The sequence below is a fragment of the Xiphias gladius genome, chromosome 1 (assembly GCF_016859285.1).
Source record: "Xiphias gladius isolate SHS-SW01 ecotype Sanya breed wild chromosome 1, ASM1685928v1, whole genome shotgun sequence".
Lineage (NCBI taxonomy): Eukaryota > Metazoa > Chordata > Actinopteri > Istiophoriformes > Xiphiidae > Xiphias > Xiphias gladius.
Genome location: NC_053400.1, coordinates 17,876,886 through 17,899,536, shown reverse-complemented (window position 1 = coordinate 17,899,536; position 22,651 = coordinate 17,876,886). Strand labels below are relative to the sequence as shown.

At 39.5% G+C, this 22,651-nt stretch overlaps 2 protein-coding genes across 3 annotated transcripts; both read left to right on the top strand.

The window, feature by feature from the left end:
• Positions 1 to 279: 279 nt before the first annotated feature.
• got2b (glutamic-oxaloacetic transaminase 2b, mitochondrial) lies at positions 280 to 11,301 on the top strand. The gene is made up of 10 exons (XM_040131181.1): positions 280 to 457; positions 4,656 to 4,812; positions 5,568 to 5,696; positions 5,782 to 5,841; positions 5,923 to 6,084; positions 6,570 to 6,674; positions 6,909 to 7,059; positions 7,779 to 7,944; positions 8,121 to 8,271; positions 9,882 to 11,301. Exons 1-10 carry the CDS (start codon positions 375 to 377, stop codon positions 10,002 to 10,004), a joined length of 1,287 nt encoding a protein of 428 aa, XP_039987115.1. The 5' UTR covers positions 280 to 374; the 3' UTR covers positions 10,005 to 11,301.
• Positions 11,302 to 12,952: 1,651 nt separating this feature from the next.
• Positions 12,953 to 22,628, top strand: slc38a7 (solute carrier family 38 member 7). 2 transcript variants are annotated; one of them, XM_040154158.1, is made up of 13 exons: positions 13,015 to 13,038; positions 13,717 to 13,788; positions 14,050 to 14,537; positions 15,291 to 15,344; positions 16,454 to 16,598; positions 17,196 to 17,337; positions 17,464 to 17,562; positions 17,736 to 17,793; positions 17,884 to 17,998; positions 18,283 to 18,430; positions 19,236 to 19,435; positions 19,538 to 19,589; positions 20,258 to 22,628. In XM_040154158.1, exons 3-13 carry the CDS (start codon positions 14,283 to 14,285, stop codon positions 20,358 to 20,360), a joined length of 1,371 nt encoding a protein of 456 aa, XP_040010092.1. In that variant the 5' UTR covers positions 13,015 to 13,038; positions 13,717 to 13,788; positions 14,050 to 14,282; the 3' UTR covers positions 20,361 to 22,628. The 2 variants fall into 2 exon arrangements, with proteins under 2 accessions (XP_040010026.1, XP_040010092.1); XM_040154092.1 differs by lacking the exon at positions 13,717 to 13,788 and having other exon boundaries at positions 12,953 to 13,038.
• Positions 22,629 to 22,651: the final 23 nt, after the last annotated feature.

The window sequence follows — 22,651 nt, the reverse complement described above, 5'->3', positions numbered from 1 at the left end:
ACACCTGAGTATTTATACAATGCGGTACTGCTACTTTTATGTAAGTACAAAAATCTGAGTATTTCTTTCACCACTCATGGACACACCTTTCCTGTAAACTTTGATGCCTAGCTTTGACCCGAAAGAAGAAACGTTGAAGTATAAAATAGGGAATAAAAAGACTGTATCGGAGTTTTGTGTGCAGCTCTCCACACCACGCCGGTCTCGGGAATAACAATCAGATTATAACGTAGGCATGCGTCTTCGCCATCGTCACTGAATCGCCGTTTCATGCTCTGACGTCAGCACGTTCTCGGCGCGTAGTGCTGTAGCCGTCCCTGCCCTTCACATCCGTCCACATCCTACTAGGCTCGACTCCCAAGCGCAGCACAACGATGGCCCTGCTCAAGTCAAACAAGGTGATCTACTGTCTCGGGAACATTTCCCCGAGCCTGGGAGTGCTGTCCACCCGCCACAGGTAAACCGAAGTCGTAAGATCAAACCTGGCAGTCACAAAGGCAATTAAACACAGCTGTGTTGGTTATTTTTTGCAGCGCTAGCGGCGTTAGTTTCTCAGCTAGCTTGACCAGCGGACAAGCCGTCATTTAACCTTAACGTCCACGGTTCCGTCACTCATAAGACTTGTGTGTAAGCTCCACTACTCTGTACCTCCTTTAGCAACACTAGCTGGCTCGCTACCAAAAACCGGGGTCAAACGGTTTCAACAGGGCCCGAGTGCTGTGTTAAAACGTTCTATGACTCTGCAGCCCCTCAGGTCAGCACCTGTTGCTCCAGACATCATCTATGGTGAGCACTAAGATGACCTTAGAGGGCATTTTGGCGATGCTATCAGTGAGGCTTGCTATTGCTGAAAGTCACGCTGTGATGTGTCAGTAGCACAAGTCCCCCTGGAGCAGTCACCAGCCTGTAGGAGAACATAACAGACCGGCTCTGTTTGATGCGTTATGAGTAATTCATTTATATCAATGTGTCGTTTGGGATGGCAGCGATTTTGCCTTGTATTTGGTTTTAAGGGGCAACTTTCTTTAAGGAATTATACAATCGCGGTGGCTTCAGTTTTCAGAGCCCACGCACAGTTTGAGCTAAGCGACTCGTCGTAGTCGGGGAAGTCGTGCGAGCTGATTGGCTGTTGCGTTCCGCTTTTGCTCACTGATTGGCTCATTTCTAGCGGTGAAACTGAGACAGACATCGGTGTCCTTTCCGGCTCTGCTTGGAGGGCAAATTAGTTTAGGTTTGGCTTTGCGCTTTTATCTGCTTAAACGTGTTCATATGTAGCTTCTGTAAATACAGGAAGCTTTATCAGACGTTTCTGTTCGTGTGTCTGTGCCTGATCTTTGCACTGCTCCTGTGTTCGCAGGTGTAAACTTTAGGTTTCGTTTTGCTCACATACCACGTTTCTGTCTGTAAGGGTGTGTTTCACAGTTTCTGCTTTTGACTCGTCTTCTCGTATCATGCTCAAGCACATTGGTCTGGTTCTCAAGAATAAATGAATGACAAGAGGGTTTTTTCCAAACATCTGAAGACAGACTCGAGAGTAGGTACGGAAGGAGCGCCGTTGTAAGCCCAGCAGTCCGTCCCTGTAATTTACCAAAAAGGCCGTTGATCTATTGATCGCTGATAACTCGCCAGTCACTGATGTTTAAATGCTGAAGTCCAGCTGTTCAAAGGTTCTGTGTGGATGCACACTGCAGCAATGATGAGACCGCTTGAACCCAAATGTTCCCTAACATGTAGCATTTTTACCTCCTCCAAGAAGGTTATGTTTTCACCCATGTCTGTCTGTCTGTTGTTTTTTTTTAAATTTATCAGAAGGGTTATGTAATAAATTACTGAACCGATTTGCACCAAAATTGGTGAAAGGACAGGGCATGCGCCAGAGAGGAACCCATTAAATTTATGTGTGGATCCGGTTACAGGAGCGGATCCAGGATTTTTAAAATCACTTTCCTTAACATTGTGTGATAGGGCATTTTTCGCGTTGTTGGAGCTGAACACTGGATTGAGTGCCAGTCTAGTTGTTGCTGTGATTCTCAATTGTACAATACTACATAATATATAATAACGACAACTTTTTCTATTTTTGCACGGGTGTGTTTATTTTGTTGCATTATTTGTCTTCTCACATACACATATAGTGCATACTGTACATAGTCTTTATTAAATCTACTCACATATTGCTGCTTACGATATTTCACTGTAATTTTGCAATGCAAATAATGAAATCTTATCAATTCTTAAACTTCAAAAGTAAATTGCAATTGCCCCTGTATATGACAGAATCACATACAGGGAGTTGCGATGAAAGTATGTACATTTACAGTACAACAGCACCACAAACTACAGCCTCAAAAATACACCTCTCTGACACAGTCTGAACATTATTAGCTTCACAAAAGGTAGTTTCATCCATGTTTTTTAACATTTTTTATTGCATTGTATTGTAAAGTGCTGCTTCGACGTCGTTATCTTCAGCGTGCAGTATTAGTGCTTCAGGATCTAATGCCCCATTTTATTAAAGTTGAAAACTGCAGGTAGTATGAACAGTTTTGAATTGTTTCAGTGAACTGTAGTCACTACTAAATAAACAAGTGTGATTTTTAAAATTATCAGTAGAGGATTGTAGACTCTTGCCCTTTGCAGAGCCTTCAGTCCTAAATTTAGCTGCAGAGTTTATAGGGTATATAAAGTAGAAGAAACCTGAGACTATGTGTGAGCAGCAGTGCAATGAAGGTCACAACACGCTACAATCTACATTTATCAAGCAGATGTTACAAAATGTATTTAATTTATTAATGTAAAGCATAAAAGATTACAGCTACAAGACAATTATTATATTAGTAGCAATCCATTATAGTATAGTTGCCAAATATCCAGTAGCAAAGCAGTCAGTAATTAACTGATTTTATAGATCTTTAACACACAAGTGGTATCTAGTAATCTGGCAAAGTTTAGTTTTAGTTTTCAATTTTCAGTTGAATTTCATTTTGTTAACTCTCTTGTAAAGTAAGCTTTATTTACCATTGACTTGTATTAATTTCTGTATGCATTTCTTTCATCTTATCAGCCTACACATTGGAATTGTGCAGTCCCCTGTTACTGAATATAGACTTTCATTTTGAGTGGTAGTTGTGTACCATGAACAACATTAGAAATGTAAAACAGTGTACTCCTTCATAAGTTTTTTGTAGAGCTAATTACTGAATCCAGCTTTGCTTTGTTGGGGTGTTAAACCTCTGAGTAATCTTAATTGGATATCACAAGATAGATATTAAAAGACTTCACATCACACTACTATGTTTTTCAATGCAGAACACACATCATGCACAGATGATTCGGGTAGTGTTTGAGTCATCGCCATACTGAGAAGGACTCTACCTGAAACATCTTTGAGTTGATATTCCTCATGCTAAATTTTGGATTTTCTGGTCTGATCCATCCTCTTTCCACTCACATTAAGTTTCGTTTGCTGTAGAAACTCACTTTTTAAAATATGATAATTTATGATAGATATAGATGTATTATAATGAGATTGTGTTGGGAATAATTCAGATATATAATTCAGAATATATTCTTATCCAGTGTTTGGGTTTATTGGTTTATTTATTAGTAGTAGTATTTATTGGTCTGTGATCCTGTTCAAGTTGTTCTACGTTGGACCTGACACTTGCACCAGTATGTAAACATTCAATTAGAAATAAAAGTATTTTAAAAACATTCACCGTGGCTAAAACTGGAGTTTTTACTTTCTGTAAACCCTGGTGTGTTTGTAGGCCTACATATACAGTTTCTTATTGTGGTATGTTTAACATAAGTGGATATAATCCATTTACACATGCTGCACCGCTGTCACATGCATGAAAAGCTGTGAGGACTGTCAGGCTGATGTCAAGAGGTCAGAGTGCAGGACCTTTTTACATCTGACATGGAGCTTACATTTGCTGCCTTCAATCCTGATCTGCTAACTTACTCTCCTGCCTTTACTTACTTTTGTGTTTTGTACCTCAGTCTTCTTACTACAGATATTTCTATTTTCACAGATCAGTAATTTCTAACATTCTAGTTATTATAGATGATTTGGGTTGTTAATTAATAATATTTGCTTAACACTGAATAAGTGAATGTTGAAGAATGAACAAATCCATTCATTCTTCAGCAGTTTTTTTTTTTTTCATGTAAAACACAATAGATTTAAAGACGGTTAAAAGACAAGAATGATATGATATTCCGTTGACTGAGTGAATGTGGGAGCGATTTCTGAAACTGTGTTTTAGATCCAGATGAAGTTTTACTCTTGTTTTTGGACTCTGGACTTTCTGAATGGATTATAATGTTTGTTTCATCAAACTTGTGCCCACTGAGCATGTGTGGTTCATGAGCTCTACGTCAGTGTGGTACGTCACATGAGGAGTTAAGCTCGAGCATTAGGTCCATAGCATGTCCCTGGAGCATGGCTAATACGGCCGTAACACTAGTGTGGCCAGGGTCACTTAAGGCCATGAAAACTTAAGAAGCAGCACATTTCATAACCTTGTAAGGATCCATTAGTGTTTCTGTTTATGAAGGGAACTCTTGAACTCCTATCAGTGAACTTTTTACTCTCTTCAGGGTTTTAGTCCCCTCCATATCACAATTCACCTGCTTTGGTGTCTTCGCAGCTCATGGTGGGCTGGAGTGCAGATGGGTCCCCCCGATCCCATCCTGGGGGTGTCCGAGGCCTTCAAGAGGGACACCAACCCCAAGAAGATGAACCTGGGAGTGGGAGCCTACAGGGATGACCAGGGCAAGCCTTTTGTGCTCAGCTGTGTCCGCAAGGTATAACTGTCGCCAAGCCCTCCAGGAATACTCTAGTGCTATAATGTGTTTTCTCATGACATAACAACATATACAACCAACCCCCCCACACGCATGCAAGCACTCACACGGGATAGTAGACACAGTTTACTCACCTCTTGATATGATTTAATATGAAATTAAGGGCAGATACTGTGCTGATTTCTGGAGTGTTCCCAAATATTCCTACATAGCAGACAAACAGACACAGTCATATGTTCCATGCAATACTGATATCAACAAGTTCTACCTGAGGGAGGAAAGCAGTAGTATCATTGAGTCTTAATTTATTATCATTATGAATTCAAAGAGAACCGCAGTACTCTGCTATTAGATTGTGTAACCTCTTATGCAGGTTTTTTTGAAAATGGAAGGGTCACTCACGGAGTTCAATGGTTTACATTTTAACTGGGTGTCAGGAGGGTTAAAAGGGTTGTTGCTGCTTAGGCTTTTTCTCATTGGTGGAATCTTGCTTCATCATCCTGAACTCAGCTTCTGCAGCTCCACCGGAATTTCTGGACGTTTTAACATTATGTGTAGTTTGGGGTGAAATGTGAAAAATTAGGAGAATTTCTGTTTTATCGCCATGAGAAAGTGTGTATGCATCTGTTTTGAGTCACAAAAAAATGCTAACTACAGTAAATCATACATGTTTTATATACAAAGTAGGGAGTACCAGTAAAGGAAATTACTGTAGTTGTGTTTTATACCTTTTGATTTTCACACTTTCCTTCTAGGCAGAGGCCATGACTGCAGCCAAACAGTTGGATAAGGAGTACCTTCCCATTGGTGGTCTGGGGGAGTTTACCAAGGCCTGTGCCCAACTGGCTCTTGGTGCTGATAATGAGGTCTTGAAGAGTGGCAGGGTAAGTCTGGATCTTAACTACTCCATACTTAATGAAGTTCCAATCGGTTCTGACAGATTTAAGTCCAGATCTCTTCTCCCAACAGAACATCACTGTCCAAACCATCTCAGGAACTGGATCTCTGCGCATTGGGGCCAACTTTTTGGTGAGGTCCTCTTGTGTTGGTCTTTTAGCGCAAACTAATATTTAGGTCAGGTTATCTCACCAGGTCTTTCCTTTTCCTCAGTCTCGATTCCATGTTGGTCCACGTGATGTGTACCTGCCCAAGCCCTCTTGGGGAAACCACACACCCATCTTCAGAGACGCTGGCATGCAGCTCAACGCATACCGATACTACGACCCCTCCACCTGTGGCTTTGACTTCAAAGGAGCTCTCGAGGACATCTCTGTAAGACATTAATGAGGGAATCTCCCGAAATGGGCAAGGGACAATCACAGAGTTTTTTTAAATATGTTCTTGTGCTTAGTTTTCAGTTTGATTAGGAATTGAAGTGCTGACCATTAGGGTTTGGCTGTGAGGGTTTTCAACAACGCTGCCCAGTGTGTAGTGTATTTTTTCGTTCTTGTATTTTTATTAGCGTATTTATGCCACCAGGAAGGGACTTTATGTGTTTTCCACCATTTTTGTTTCTAGCCAATATATTATGAAGGGACTTTGTTGACATTTGGTGGCTAAGAAGCCCCAAGTTAATCATATGTTAACCTTCACATACAGAATGTGTTTGTTGTGTAAAAAGTAGCTGGTTAGAGTCAGTAATGTAAACAGTTATATGTCGGGCAGCTGGTGCTGCGGTGAAAAACTGTCATCTAAGAGAGTCTGTTCTATACATGGTATTGTAGGTTGATTAACCAAAACCTTCTTTTATGTTACAGAAAATCCCGGAGCAGAGTGTGATCTTGTTGCATGCTTGTGCCCACAACCCTACCGGTGTGGACCCCAGGCCTGAGCAGTGGAAGGAGATCGCTGATGTTGTGAAGGTGAGTACGCATAATCTCAGGAAAGGTCTGTGAAATCTTTGCAGCTACATTTTGATAAAATTTCAGTAAACCTTTTCCTTTATCTCAAAATCAAAAGTTCTTTTTACCATTCAAAAGCGACAATTGGTAAGCACAATACTTGTATCTCGCTGTTATCACTTGAAACATTATAAACTGGTTGTCTCTCTCTGCATCTCGCTCCTGTGTCCTCCCCCTTTCATTCTTACCTTACAGCAAAGGAAACTGCTCGTGTTCTTCGACATGGCCTATCAGGGCTTCGCCAGCGGAGACATCGACCGGGATGCCTGGGCCGTGCGCTACTTCATTGAACAGGGCCACAACATCCTGCTGTCCCAGTCCTTTGCCAAGAACATGGGACTTTATGGTCAGTCAGAATCAAGTCCAAGCTCTTCTAAAATAAACATTAATAAAGATGAAATGTAGATAACAGTACATACTGTATTATATATTTTATGTTTTGTCTGTCAGAGAAATGAAAAAAATTGACCTTTTGACTGATTGGGTGAACTTAAGTTTGTGTTTTACCACCACTCCGTGTCCAGACAGTTTTTTTTTTTGTTTTTTTTTCCCCCCTAACAAAACAATGTTTCATGTTGATATCTAGTATTCTTAAGAGAAATTCACATTCTAAGAGTGAGATTAAAAAAAAATATTTTTTGAGAAGTGAAATCTCTCATCAGGGAGTAATATTTCTGACGTTTCACATTTTACAAACCGGTCAACACGTGTCTATTTTGGCTAATTTTTCTGTGACTGTCAAATGTAACCTCAAACCTAATTTCTAATGTTCTAAATTGCATTTCACTGATTACAAATTACTAATATGTTCTTACAATTGAAATATAGCGATGAAGTAGTCCTTCATTATATTGTTCTTTTGATTTAAGTTTGGGTTTTAAGGCTCAACATAATCAAGACTTTCTTTTGCTCTTCGTGACAGCCCCTCCTCATAACTGAACTTGATTAAAGGGATAAAGTCATGAGTCTCAGTAGATTAACACAGTTTCCCTGTTTCACAGACATGAGTTGGTCAGACTCACTGTAAATCACTTTAACAGTCAGTGCCCATGTTGATATTCACAGGTGAGCGTGTGGGAGGCTTCACTGTGGTGTGTAACGACACAGACGAGGCAAAGAGAGTGGAGTCTCAGCTTAAAATCCTAATCAGGCCCATTTACTCCAACCCACCAATGAATGGCGCCAGAATTGCAACAACCATTCTCAACACACCAGATCTGCGCTCACTGTGGTATGTGTTTATATATCCATACATACGCATACTGTACATTACCTGAACTGAATGTGAAAGTTTGGATTTTCAAAATACTTTGTGTTCAAGTCTCCACCTTTCCTATGCACCAAACTGGTAAAGCTATATTTAAAAACCTATTTCTTGATCTCTTACCCTGCCATCGTTCATCCTAGGCTGGAGGAGGTCCATGGTATGGCTAACCGCATCATTAAGATGAGAGAACAGCTGGTGGCCGGCCTGAAGAAAGAGGGCTCCACCCACAACTGGCAGCACGTAATCGACCAGATTGGGATGTTCTGCTTCACAGGCCTCAAACCCGATCAGGTACTCTCACACACATTTTTGGTTCTGACAGCTGACAGTAGAAAACGACAGAAAAATATGTCCATCAAAGAAAGAAGTATTTGAAATACAGAAAAAATAAAAACCACCAATCTTCTCCTTTAAATGTAAATTTAGCCCGGTAGTCTGGCTCACTGCATATCAAAAAGAGACTGACTGACAGTGGCCCCTCTCCTGTACTTGGGTTCTGGGAAATCACAGCCCACCAGTGAAGGGACTGATTAAATCACATATAGTCTGGAAATTCCAATGAGGAGACCTTTATTACTGAACAAAAGTCTTGACAGGGTGTGTAGGAAGATGCCTTTGTGTGGTTTTAGGTTTGCATGTTTGGGTGTGGTTTCTGGAAGTAGAAATAATCTATTTAAGAATAATATAGTTGAATAAAATAACAGCTGCCATGCTTAGCATTGCCACAAGTTGGAACTATGAGACACAATGATGCCAGAGAAGAACAAAAGCAACCACTAATTCATCAAAGCAGCCTCAATTTAACAATAAAATTAAAGCTATGTGACTCTCATGTAATCTAATGTGCTTACAATATATGGTTAAAATAGAAATATAGCCGATGCAATGAATTTGAATGTACAGCCATATAAACAGTTTGTTAATGTGCTTACATTAAATGTGAACATAATACGACAAGATTATAGTTTATTTTTTTCTCTCTCAACATCTCACACACCAAGTGTATTCAAATAAAAAGTTAGTCATTAAAGGATTCCCCAATTGAACTGATGACTGAATTAATTTTTATTATTTGATGACAAATTGATCAAAGCGACAACAAAGCTGCATGCTAGAAAATAAATTACTTTCTTCGGTTTGTATTTGCCACCTGCATCAGATCTTCTGGAAACAGTCAACACCTCTTCTCGCAGGTCATTTACCGGAAAGCCCTGAAAAATGCAGCTATTAAGTAACTCTTAAAAAAGAACAAACCTCACTAATGAGCAATTGTAGGCCCGCATTGAACATTCAGTTTTTGAGAAAATTCTTTTAAAATGCTGTTTTTCAAAAGCTTAACACCTTCTTAGGGTGTTAGGTCCTGAATGACATCCATTTAAACATGGTGACAGAATTTCAATTGACTTGGTATTTATTAGATCTCAATCCTGCTTCTGACACGGCCTACCAGAACATATTAATAGACAGACTAGAAAACTGGTTGGGCACTTTGTAACACAGTGCTACACTGGTTTAAATCCTGTTTAAAGGAGAGGGACTATTATGTCTCGATTGGTAATTAAAGTATAAAGTATAATTTGGCGTACAAGACTGATTTGGAATTTTCCCAAGGCTCCATTCTCTGACCTCTTCTGTTCAACATCTATATGCTCCCATTAGCTCAGATTGTTGAAAACAACAAAATATCTTGCCATAATTTTGCAGAAGGACTTAGTCTCAGCAGGATTTAGAAAAATGTATCCATGCGTTCATCTTCACTGTTAAATTGTCCTTACAGGTTGCTCTAAAAAGTCGATTTGAACGCCGAGATAAAACGAGAAAAGAAATCCCTGTGGGAATGTTTGTTGTTAAAGTACTTACGCACTTGTATTTGTTGTGTGTGTTAATGTATTTTTCTGCAGGTTGAGCGCCTGACGAAGGAGTTTTCCGTGTACATGACAAAGGATGGCAGAATTTCCATGGCGGGAGTGTCCTCTGGAAACGTGGGCTACCTGGCACAGGCAATCCATGCGGTTACCAAGTAGAGTGGATCCTGCTGGGGGAGCTACAAAATCAAAGCAGCAGTGTCAATGAGGAGCTTAATGCGTCACTTATTCTCTGTCTGCTCCATTCCACCTATAGAAGAGAGCTCAATATTTACTTTTAGTTAGACATTTTTTTTGGATTGGATTTCATCATGAATTCGACTTTGTCAACTTTTTTTCTTTTTTTTTTCTTTTTTAATTAAACATTTCACTGAACAGGCTCCCCTGCCAAATTGTAAAAACAATGATTTCTCCCTCTGACTGAGCTGATGTCTCATCTTTGTTTATTTATTATGTGGAATCAACTGTCGGCTGTGCGTTAGTGTCCTCCTAAATGTGTGCTGTTTATCTGCTGTGGGCCCACTCACTATAAAACATCAAGGAACTAACACCAGGGCAATGTTAGGCTGTGCATTAGTTTTACGTGCAAGGTGAGATCTGTTGCTTTGTGGAGGCTATAGAAAATGAGTTATTTTCTTCCTTAATTGTAACAGTTAAGTTGTAGCACTTTATAAGATGTAAGGCACTGTTTGAGTTTCAAGATTAGGCTGACTCTCTGTTTTTATCATTGGACTTTACTGTATTACAAGGCATTTGTCAATCGAGTAATCAATTCACTATCAGGTTTAATCTGTTGTTGTTCATCTGAACTAATCAATCATATGGTAATTTAGTCTCATTATCTCTGATTGGAATTTGCCAATCTATCTCCCTTGTATTCAGCACTTTTCCAGTAGGATTTGTAAATCCCTTTTTTTTGTGTTTTGTTTTCAGTCTCGTTTGTCGCAGGGCAGCAGTCTCTCAGTCGGTCCGTTTAACCCAGTAACAGACAAGCATCCAAAGCCAAAAGAGCTAAACTCAGTACAGAGAAGAGATCAATACATGTAGAATGAATTCCACCTGATGTTTTTTTCATATTCCACCTTAGCCCAAAATCAAATGCCCCATTTCTCTTTTCATGATAAAGGCTTTTAATGTACTGCATTTGATCCCAGTACAAATGTATCTTTGTGTGGTTAACGAAGTGAAGTGGGGTACCTGATTGGGCTGAACACTGGACAGTTCATGTAGAAATATGTGCTTGCCGCTCATTCAGTCAGCCATCATGTTTCAGTGTATGAATCTGTTATTCATTAAGGGTGATGGCATTGAGGAATGCAGGGTTTCACCGTAGTCTACTTATACTTCTGAAACATCTGGCACTTCCGTGCCTTCATGTTTTGCATTCTGTCATGAAATAATGGTTCACTGGTCATGCACCTTATTGAACAAACAATAAATTATTATGGAGTAATAATCTGGTCTAATTTGTGTCTGTGTGTATATGTTATTGTTCTTTTTTCCCCCTTCCTAATGTGATCAGTGAACCACCAGTTTACCCACCTTTCCATACTTATATGGCTGCATCTTGTTTTTTCCGATGGATGGTATATTTTACATTACAATTACATGTAATACAGTCGGTCTTCGTGAAGATAATGAGATAATGTTATAACGTTTATCCTATCTTAAAAAGATAGGATAAACGATCAAGCTAGTTTTCTCTTTCCTGGTAATCATTGACTAGGGCTGTTTGTTAGAATACAGTGTATTGTTCACAGTCTGCATTCAAATCAGAGAGTGTCTGGACCTGGAGCATGGCTGGATTAACCCATACATTTTCTCAGGGCGATACTGACCTGTGGGCCTTAGATTTTGACACAGAGTCCCTCTACAAAAGAGGGCTGATTTCAAGGCCCTAAACATTTTTGTTTGTTTGTTTGTTTTGCAGTCTATCACAATATCATTGAGACACTGTGAATCCGGGTCTTTAGGGATCCTGTGGAAATTGCTAACTTTGCCCTGTTGATGATCAAGCCTTGACTCATAGTGGACTGGAGATAATTAAGTTCCACTTGTTTCAGCGCAGCATTAAATTGGTGTTTATCAAACATTTAACTAATTATAAGAAATACTAAAGTATCACATGAGACTTCACCTATAAAATATACAGTAGTGGAATGTTACAAAGTACAAATTTGAGGTACTTGTACTTCACTTGAGTATTTTCTTTTCATGCCAACTCCACTACATTTTAGAAAGAAATACAGCATATTACTTTTTTACCCCACTAAAATTATTTGACAGCATTAGTTACTAGTTACTTTACAAATTGAGATTTTTGCATACAAAATGTGATTTTATAAAACATGATGCTTTATTATAAATTAAACTCTCCAACAGTATATAAATTAGAGCTGAAACGATTAGCCGATTGACAAAATATTAATGGACAACTTCTGGTAATTTTTCATACAAAATGCCAAAGATTTCATGGTTCCAGCCTCTCAAATGGGAAGATGTGCTGCATTTCCTTTTAAGTATGTTAATTTAAATCTTTTTTTTTTTAATTTTAATTAATTTTGAGGTTAGGGCTGTTGGTTGGACAAAACAAAGCATTGTGAAGGTGTCACTTTGGGCTCTGGGTAATTGTGATGGGCATTTCTCACCATTTTCCGAATTTTTACAAGCTCAATCAATCAATTAATTGAGAAAGACAATCAGCAGATTAATCAACAGTGAAAATGATCATTGGTTGTAGCCCTATGTGAAATAGTTAAAAATAACCTCTACCTCAAACAGCTACAATAGTAAAATGCTTCAGACTCATTGATGCCTCAGTAATAATAATAATCAAATGATATAATATATAGTAGTTTAACACTCATTGGGGGATTTTTCTGGATTGAATACTTTTTTTAACTTTTGATACTTGAAGTACATTTTCCTGATTATGCTTACATATAAGTATAATTTTTTTTACTTTCTTTTTTTTTGTACTAGTAATAGAGTATTCTGAAACTGTTATTGGTACGTTTTCTTCGAGCCCCACCACAGTGTAGAGGGAGCGCTGTGAACACGGGGAACTACAATACCCACAGTTCCTGCCCAGCAGTCCACTCACGTGACGAAGTGTCACATGTCCCTCGGCTTTCTACGAGCTGCCAAAACACAGAGGGCTCAGTCATTCTCTGTCGGCTGATAGACACCAAAGGTACTGAAACTAATTATCTGCATTTTATCCTCCACGCTTCACTTAACAGCGACGACATTACATGGACTAAACCGACGTATTTATATATTCAAACATTTATATATATCGAACATGTGGTCTGTTGTATTTTGTCTTCAGCAGGGTGTAACGTTTGCTAACTAGCTACTGTAGGGCGCAGAGTAACAAAAGGGCAGCAGATGTTATTGTTACGTTAAAGAAAAGGAAAAAAGTAATCTACTCACATTAAAAGCCGGGGCGTTTGTTTAACCGGTGTTTGGCACAGGCAGTTCAACACCGTCCCGTGTGTCATCAGCTTGACTTCTCCTACAGTCTCTGTAGACACTGGTCAGGCTCTTTAGTGATCTGAGGAGATATGCGCTGGCATACTTTAGGTATCGACCAAAATTGCTTTATTATTTGAGATTTGTGTTTGTTATTAAGCCCGTTTTTTAAAAAGTACATGTCACTTAACGCTAACGCAAGAAGAGGGTCATGTTTTTAAAATGGAAAAAAAAAACAAAAACATCACCTAATTATCTATCCAGCTTGACTTGTATAAAACGCTTAACCTCTTCTGCACTTGCGGTTCATGTTTAAGACTTTAAAAAACATTCATATCATTTTTAATAACAGCCAGTTTATGATGAGGACATGTGACGCTGTATGTCTCTTTTCCAGGTCCCCGGTGTGCACTGGTCAGGCTGTTAAGTTTAAGTGAAGGGTCAGACTCAAAAGCCATCATAAGTAAAGGTGTGCACAGTGAAATGTGTTCAACATAGAGCCCTGAGCAGTATTGTTAATCCAATGCTCAGTTTGCATTACTGTTTTGTTTTTTTTAGTCAGCCTGCTTGCGAAGTGCATGTATGTCCTTTTGCAAAATAGGAACATTTCAGGAACTGGCTCATCAAAAAAATCACAGTTGATGCAACGGATATTGATACGATATCAGAATGTTCAGTTGTTAATTTCCCAGTGCAAGTATCTATGAATGCAAAAAATATTTCATTACAGATCGATCACTGAATGGTTCGACCATCACACTGACACTGGTGATAACTTTGAGAAACATCAGCTTCTCCTGACTGTTGTGGATCTGAAGACGCTGGACATAAAATTTCAACTGCAGCTGAGTAATTTCTCGCCCCTTTTCTGATCAACTGTACTTCCCTTTCAACCCGGACATTTGGAGACTAATTTTCCGGGTCACGTAAGGCTTCACAAGCCGAGCTACAGCCTGTTGATTCATGGCAATTAATGCTGATGTAGAGGACTGGGCTGGAGTTGGGAGTAATGACTCGGGAGAAAGGGCATGGCTCTTGCAGAGCCCCAGCGTGGATTCTGTGCAGCACCTTGAGACGGACAGGAGGAGGAGCGCGGGAGTGTCATCTCTGGGAGCGGTCTTCATCGTAGTGAATGCAGCACTGGGAGCAGGTCTACTCAATTTCCCTGCAGCCTTCAATATGGCGGGTGGAGTAACCGCAGGAGTAATGCTGCAAATGGTGAGGAGATCCCAGTGAAAATACCCCTTTATACAGGTCCTTCCCCCACTGAATGAAGCATAAATCTATTCATCATTTTATCTGTAAAACAGCAAATATATGGTGATAAATGCGGTCAGAAATTACTGGATGCGGAGTCTTAAAATTACACACTAAATCTGCCCACCAGCCAGAACACAATTCAGATTAACGGAGAGCAAGAAACAACTCTGGGCATTAAGGGAACACTCTGGAACACTGAAATATTCCTAACTAATTGAGCAACAATCAAAGTTAAATTTGGTGGGGAAAGATATAATTCTTAGTTGTTATCTATAAGGAGTTTTAGACTGAAATACGTAGGTTATCTTATTTGTCAGGATATTGTGGTTTGATTTGATTTGATTTGATGCCAGCGTAAGAAAAGAAGCCCAAAACATTTATCAGACTGAGATCAGATAACTTTGTATGTTACTGAAATCCTGATTGGTGCACACAAGTAGCTGACGTCACATTTCTACTACTGAGTCCCACCCAATTCAAACCTTTAGATGATTAATTACCAACGTGTCTGTTTGTCTAAATTATAACTTACACTGAACCTGGCGTCGACAGAGGCAGGCACACAGTATTACACATTGCGCTGAATGTTAGAACACATTCCGACTGTCTGCAGCTAACAGCTCTCTGTTTTCTTGTGGCCACCATAAAACTGCTTATAGACAGTATGATGGGGAACTATAATGTGGTGCTTCCTGTTTCTTTGTGTTTCAGTTTATGTTGATCTTCATAATCAGCGGACTGGTGATTCTGGGCTACTGCTCCCAGGTTTGTGTTGCTCCAGGACTGTCACATTCTGATTTCCTGAAAGTCTTGATCTCTTACTGTTTGACTTGTCTCTCTTTCATTTTCTCCACTATCCACTGCTCTTCAATATTTTCCCTTCATTAGTGGTAAAGTGATCAGAGCCGCGTTCTTGTGTAATAGCTTTTTTTTTCTGTGGTTGTATTCCTGATCAAATGTAGTATATTGCACAAAAGCTCAGACTTTCACTTCCAAAATGGCTCAGACTTTTGCTTACATGCTAAAATGCAACGGAGAAGGAGTCTGTCCAAGTGTGGGTCAGTTGAATACATTTTACATTTTGATCTGTTACTTTATGGGTGATATTCATTCAGACCTAGAACCAGCTGCGGAGTATTGCTTTTAAAAACAAAAATGAGCCACATTGAGCTGTTGGATGAACTTTGTCTTAAGGCATGTGGCACCATGAAGACTGCTGACTTCATGAGTATGAATGACTGACTCTGCACATCCTGCAGTTATAAACAGTCTAAAACCATCACTTTCTCAATAAGAATGCCTTTAACTGAAGATGATTACAGTTGTAGCGAGGCTCCTGCTGCAAATATGAACAGTACATTAGATCCATTCTTATGACTGGCAACTTATCTGATACCTGATTTGGAGCGAACTGCTCTCATGCTGTGTGTTACAGCTGCTTGCCCAATCTTAAATCACGTGAGCTATATCAGCAGGTGATCATGTTTGGTTTTTACAATTGTCTGCAAAGAAAAAAAGAATGAAGCTACAGTGGGCACGTGATTGACCAAATGGGTAGCTGATGATCAGAGTTTTGATGCTGGGGGTGTTTTAAGGTTGCTGGGGAATATTTCTTGGTGACATTTTGAGCCTCGTTAACGTCTCAGCATTGTATAGAGGTCACAGATGACCTAAAACACTGTAGGCTGAGCAGGTGGATCCCTTTTAGGCCTCGGTTTACCCTTATTGACAGTTTAGGATTTCATGCTAGAGGACTTAAAGAACCTTCAGCGATGGTGGAAGGTCATTAATACAGACTAGGGTCTATTTCTTCATTCCAGTACCTTTACTGCTGAATTCATGACTACTTATTATCATGTGTCTGGTTTCCTCAGGTCAGTAACGAAAGCACCTATCAGGAGGTTGTTCGAGCCACTTGTGGGAAAGTCACAGGGGTCATATGTGAGGTAGCCATTGTTGTCTACACCTTTGGCACTTGCATTGCTTTCTTTATCGTCATCGGAGACCAGCTGGATCGTTGTGAGTATATTCGCACTGATACAGTGAATCACTTGCCAGCCACCTTTAGCTTTGTACCGTTGTCATTACTTATTGTTCTTTCACCTACATTTACAAGGACTTTGTCATTTTTTCCCCCACATTTAGCTGTGACCCGTGTGTTTGAACAAAGAAAGATGTCTAGTAGTAGTAGTAGTGTTGATAAGCTTTTTTTTTTTTTTTTTTTAAACGCAGTGGAATCATTGAATAGGGTAAAGAGCATCAAGGATGACACCACTCAGCTTTTTCGCTCAGTAAATATGTACCTCATGCGATCCACTCTTGCATTTCCATGCACTGAGATGCTGACAGTGTAGAAATCCCACTCCTGCCTGGTTCTGGAAATAGTATGTGACTTTCCACCTCTTTCAGTCTTTTGAAATGAATAAATGCAGTGGCTGTGACTTTAATTAACTTCTTTGCTAAATCTCTGCCATGCGTACAGGAGTTTGCAGGCAATTCCCCCTGTAGCGCTCTCTAACATTTCTCCAGCAAACTCTACTGCCTCCCTCTCTGTTTGTCTGTCCTTCTCAAAAGTTTTTGTGATTCCTGTCTTTTTTTTTTTTCTTTTTTTTGCAGTGGTAGCAGCACTGGCTCATGACACAGACAGTACCGGTGGCTTCTGGTACACTGACCGCAAATTTACCATTGTTGTTACTGCAGTCTTGGTTATTCTTCCTCTCTCCATCCCCAAAGAGATTGGCTTTCAGAAGTACGCCAGGTACAAAACTTTGTCCCCCAGTCAACTCACTCAGTTTATTTTCTCACTGAGGATTAAAATCTGTTCATGTTTTCTTAAATTTTACTTCCAAGGTTATCATGTCTGAGCTATTGTTCTTCATTTTAGTGCACTGAGTGTGATGGGAACCTGGTACGTTACCATTGTTGTCATTATAAAGTACATCTGGCCAGATACAGAGGTGACTCCGGGCTATGTTCCCACCAGGTGATTCATACACCCACTCTTCAAGACACTGCCCTTACTCTATGTAGCTAACAGCGTTTCAAAAACTTCTCACTAATTATTTGAGAGTTGTCCACCGACTCATCCGAGCAGAAACCCCATCATCCTCGTCGCCTTGCTTTGCTTGAGTTGCTAAATCATTGTGTTTGTTACAGTTCTGCTTCCTGGACTGCAGTTTTCAATGCAATGCCCACCATATGCTTTGGTTTCCAGGTATTTCCTCATTTGGTATCTTTTGAGATCACAAAATGATATGCCTTTCTTATGATTTGAGTATAATATTGATGAATTCTCTCTCTACAGTGCCATGTCAGCTGTGTGCCGGTGTTCAACAGCATGAGCAGGAAAGAGATCAAACCTTGGGGAGTTGTAGTCACTCTCAGCATGATAATCTGCCTCTTCGTTTACACAGGAACAGGTACTGTCAGTGTGTGCACTTGTTACTGAGTGTATGCTCAATAATGATACACTGAAATATCTATTTCAAAAGTAAAACGTTGTAACAGGCACTTTATGGGTCCTCTCTTCTCAGGATCTGATCTATTGTAATCAACATGTATCAGATCTTGAAGTTTCAGTGTTCAAATGTCAGTTTACATCATGCTGATGGCAAAAGACAAATATTTTGTAACGTTGTTGCAGGTCAGATGGCTCGTGACTGGCTGTCAATACTTAAAACACTTGTGTTTTGTGTTTGATCAGGTGTCTGTGGCTTCCTGACATTTGGCTCCAATGTCAGTCAGGATGTGTTGATGTCGTACCCTCCCAATGATATTGCTGTGGCCATCGCAAGAGCATTTATTGTCATCTGTGTGGTCACATCCTACCCCATTTTACACTTCTGTGGCAGGTAAGATACAGTGAAAATAAAATGCTGTTGAAGCTGGACTGGACTTTTCAAGCCAATGCTGATACTGATATTTAAGAGTTACTAATGATATATTGACTAATAGTCATTAGTTTTACATAAACAAGTTTTTGATAAGGCTCCCACACTGTGAAATGGAGAAACTGTTTCTAATTTAGCTAAAACATATCTCTGGCATTTCTGTAGAGCAACATGTACACTGATAGTCATATATCTGAGATAGGCTAATATCTGCCGATGTATCAGCCAGAAGGATTTATCAATCTAGTTCTTTTTTTGTCTTGACTTGCCAATGCACTGATCTGAGATACTAAATCATCATCAGCATAGATAATGAACTTATTGATGTTTTGAGAATTGGCTGGATTAGACCTATACACATCAAATAGGTCATTCATTTTATTATTGACTGGTGTAATAGAAAAAAAGGAAATTTGCAAGAGCCTGAAAAGAAATCTAATGGATGATCTTCTCTACAGTTCAGAAAATCCGTGTATTTTCAGCCTCATGTTACCTCCCATAAACTGTAAAGGAATGATTCAGGTCAGTTACATTCATTGAGATATACAGATTCCTAATTTAACAGGGGGGTAAAGAGCAATGGTCTTGGATTGGTTTCAGCCAATACGTTGAGCTTAGTTTTCAGAATCTGTATAGGGGAAAAAAAAAAAGCAAGGGTTTGGTGCATCCCTTGTGTGTGTGTGATATAGACGAGTCTCCTTATTCAGTGGTGCAGTTTATGGAACAGTCCCTCACTGCGCTCTGGTGTGATCACGTGTCTTTCCAGGGCAGTCGTTGAAGGACTTTGGCTGCGTTTTCAAGGTGAGCAGGTGGAAGTGTGTGTACGTCGTGAGCAGAGGAGGAGGATCCTGCAGACCCTGGTGTGGTTTGTCGTCACTCTCGTCCTCGCCCTCTTCATCCCAGATATTGGTCGGGTGATCTCGCTGATCGGAGGATTGGCAGCCTGTTTTATCTTCGTCTTCCCAGGTGACACGGCCATCATTGTGTGCACTGTTTCAGATTTCCTTACGAGCCAGAATTAAATGTCAAACTGTAATGTCTTTATGTGATGTCTCTTCAACTTAACAGGTTTGTGTTTGATGCAAGCCAAACTGTCAGAGACAGACAGCCGATCTGCCAGGTGAGATGCTGCTTATTTTTAAAAGCGTCAGCTTCATCAAAATGTTTCTACACTCGCAAGCATGTTTCTTAACTGGAGGTGGTCCCCGGGTGCTGCAGTGTAGCTGCCCATACATGGTTAGGATGTGTCTAGCTCTAGTTTGTCCCTCTTATGTATTACCATGCATTTGAATCACAGAGCCAAAGATCTGTTTGTCTGACAGATAAACTCCTGATGATCTTTGAAAAACCCAGAATGCATTTTACCAATAACTTTCAGGGTATTTCCAGATCCTCCAAGACTAACCATCTGAATTAAAAACAAAAAAACTCTAAGCTGCACAATAAAATATATTTTTCAAACATTTCCTAAATTGTGACTCTAATCCAAACAAAGATGGAAGTCAAAATAAAAAAATCACTTATTTTTTTTTTTAATTATTTGAATGTTACTTGCTATTACTTTGTGTTTTCACACACACAAATTTCTTTCAGATTCTTCTTCTGTACTACACAGTGAGTTTGTTGTTTGAATCTAAAATAATGCACTAAGACTAATACTCCATAAATATGCCGCATTGGTTGTTATTGTTTGGTGTTTCACATTAGAGTCATCTGTTTCAGTGTCAGTATAAAAAATGTTGAATGCACGTTCAAGTACACTTATTTCCTTGGTCTTCTCTTTTACAGCTGGCATGGATTGGTAGTCTTTGGTGTTGTCATGGTTACAATCGGAGCTTTCATCTTCGGCCTCACCACAACCAACTCCATCTATCAAGACATTGTCAGCTAATGGGAGCATTTTTATCGGAGCCTGCGGTGTCCTCGTTATTGACGACATTGGGGAGGGGGAGGGGTTGCTTAGTCCTGTGCTGCTATTCTGAACTGCTGGATAAGGTGGAGAAACATCTCATGACAGTCATTTCAAAAAAAAAAAAAGAAAAAAAAAAAAAAAAACAAGACCACTGTGACATGTCACATCCCTGCCACATACTGGGTTAAAACACTAGAGCTCTTTGCTCAGTCAGGGAGTAGTCGAAGACACCACGTAACGCCAAGTGACTTCAGATACTTTGCCTTTTATTTTCTGTAAAGTTTAAAGTGCATGTTTTATGTTTTTATGATGGTTTTAACTTGCAGTGAAAATACTTTGACAGTGCAGCCATTCCACAGGGGCACAGAATAGCGTCCCTCGTCTCTGGACCCCGTATGGGCGACTCATTCCTGTCCTGTTTACAAGAGCTGAAGGACTTTGTATAGAAAGGTCTTACAATCAAATTGATTTTTTTTATAATGAAATTGTACCAATTTGTGTATTTTAACTTGCATGTCAATGTGAATGTTTGTTATCATTGATAATCAACATGCTGTGGGTCCCAGGTCTAATCAAGGTTTAGACTTTACGTTGGTGCTGCTAATAGTTTTGCCATCCATCCATCCATCCATCCATCTATCCATCCATCCATTAGCTATACCGCTTAGCCGTTTGGGGGTCATGGGGGCGCTGGAGCCAGTCCCAGCTGACATCGGGAGAGACATGGGGTACACCCTGGACAGGTCGCCAGTCAATCACAGGGCCGAAATATAGAGGCAATTTAGTTTGTCCACTAATAAAGAATTTTGTCTCTTCTCCAATGAAAAATTGAGAACTGAAAAATTTAACTGACTGATAGGTTTGAAGACACTGGGACACAGCATTGTTAATGAGTGATGTGCTAACTGCAGGGCTGGGCAGTTCAAGTCTTGTTGATTTGTCCACTTCTGGTCAGTACCTCTAAATGAGTCCAAAATTTTAGGTTTTCAGATTTACAAGCAAGGCAAACTAATCGTACTTCATGTTAAAATAGATTTAGGAAGTCATTTGAGTTATTTATTTTTTAGTTCTGTTGGTTTCTGATATATTTTCTTATATAGTTACAAGCAATGTTATGGTGATTTTTACAGTTTGCTTTGAGGTTAAATAATATTTGTTAATACAAGTTTGCAAAAGTGCAAAACTACGATCACGTAAGCCTGCAGGCCTTTTAAGAGAGCTTTGGTTACTTCAGTGTGCAAAACAATTAAGTGTCAAACAGGCTGAAAACCAAAGCAGTGTGCCTCCCCAAACGCTGTACACAGATCTGCAGAGTGTGCCAGACGAGAAGCACCTCCACAGTCAGGATATGAAAACTCGAGACACTTTTTGGAGTTCCATTTCCTCATTGAGCGGGGTTTGAAAATGATACGATCTCTGTGAATGTAGGCAATAGATAGGAGTATCTGACACAGAATTCAGTTCGCACTTGTAACCACTGCTACTGACAGGGCGGGATGTGTGAAGAAGCAAAGTAGTTGGGACTGAGTGTGAGGTTTTATTTACTTGAATCAGGTGACACCACTGCAGACTTTGTGATTCCAGCTAAAGAATGAGTTAGAAATAATTGTTCCTTTTTGGCTAAAACCAAAGTGTGAGCTTTGTTTCTGTGGGTTTTTTTTAATGCCCTAATATTCAAAACCTTATCTTTTTAACAGTAAAGATGTTTAGAGCACAGTTGTTAAGATCATTAAGTTGGATTGCAAGTTAAACTAATTTCAACTTTGGGAATGCTAAGAGTGTTATGATCCATAATTCAAGTGAGATTCAAGACTGACAGCCTTGTTTTTTTCTTTTTATCCAGGTATTATAAAACCCAGCAATAATGTGTTTCACTTTTGGATTTGAGGGACAGAAATGGTAAAAGGGTTTGTTTTTTGTTTGTTTTAAAAAAACATATTAGTCCCACAGGTGGACTAAAAAGAATATATAATTTAAAAAAAGGGAAAGAAGCTTCAGTCAAAATATTAATGCTTCAATAACTATACAACCATTTGTGTGAAATTATTTTTTTTTTTTCTTTTGGTGCTGCAGTCGAGTGGATGGCAGCTGCATCTATGTTTTCTGTCAGTGATTTACTGTTTGCAGACTGGAAGGATGTACACCTATTCCCAAGGCATTTGCTGATGAGAATTCGTGTCCCTGTTGTTTTGCACAGAATGATGACTCGCAAAAATGACCCTCAGTGGCAAGTTTTAATGGAAATATTTTAGGAACCCACTCTAATAAAA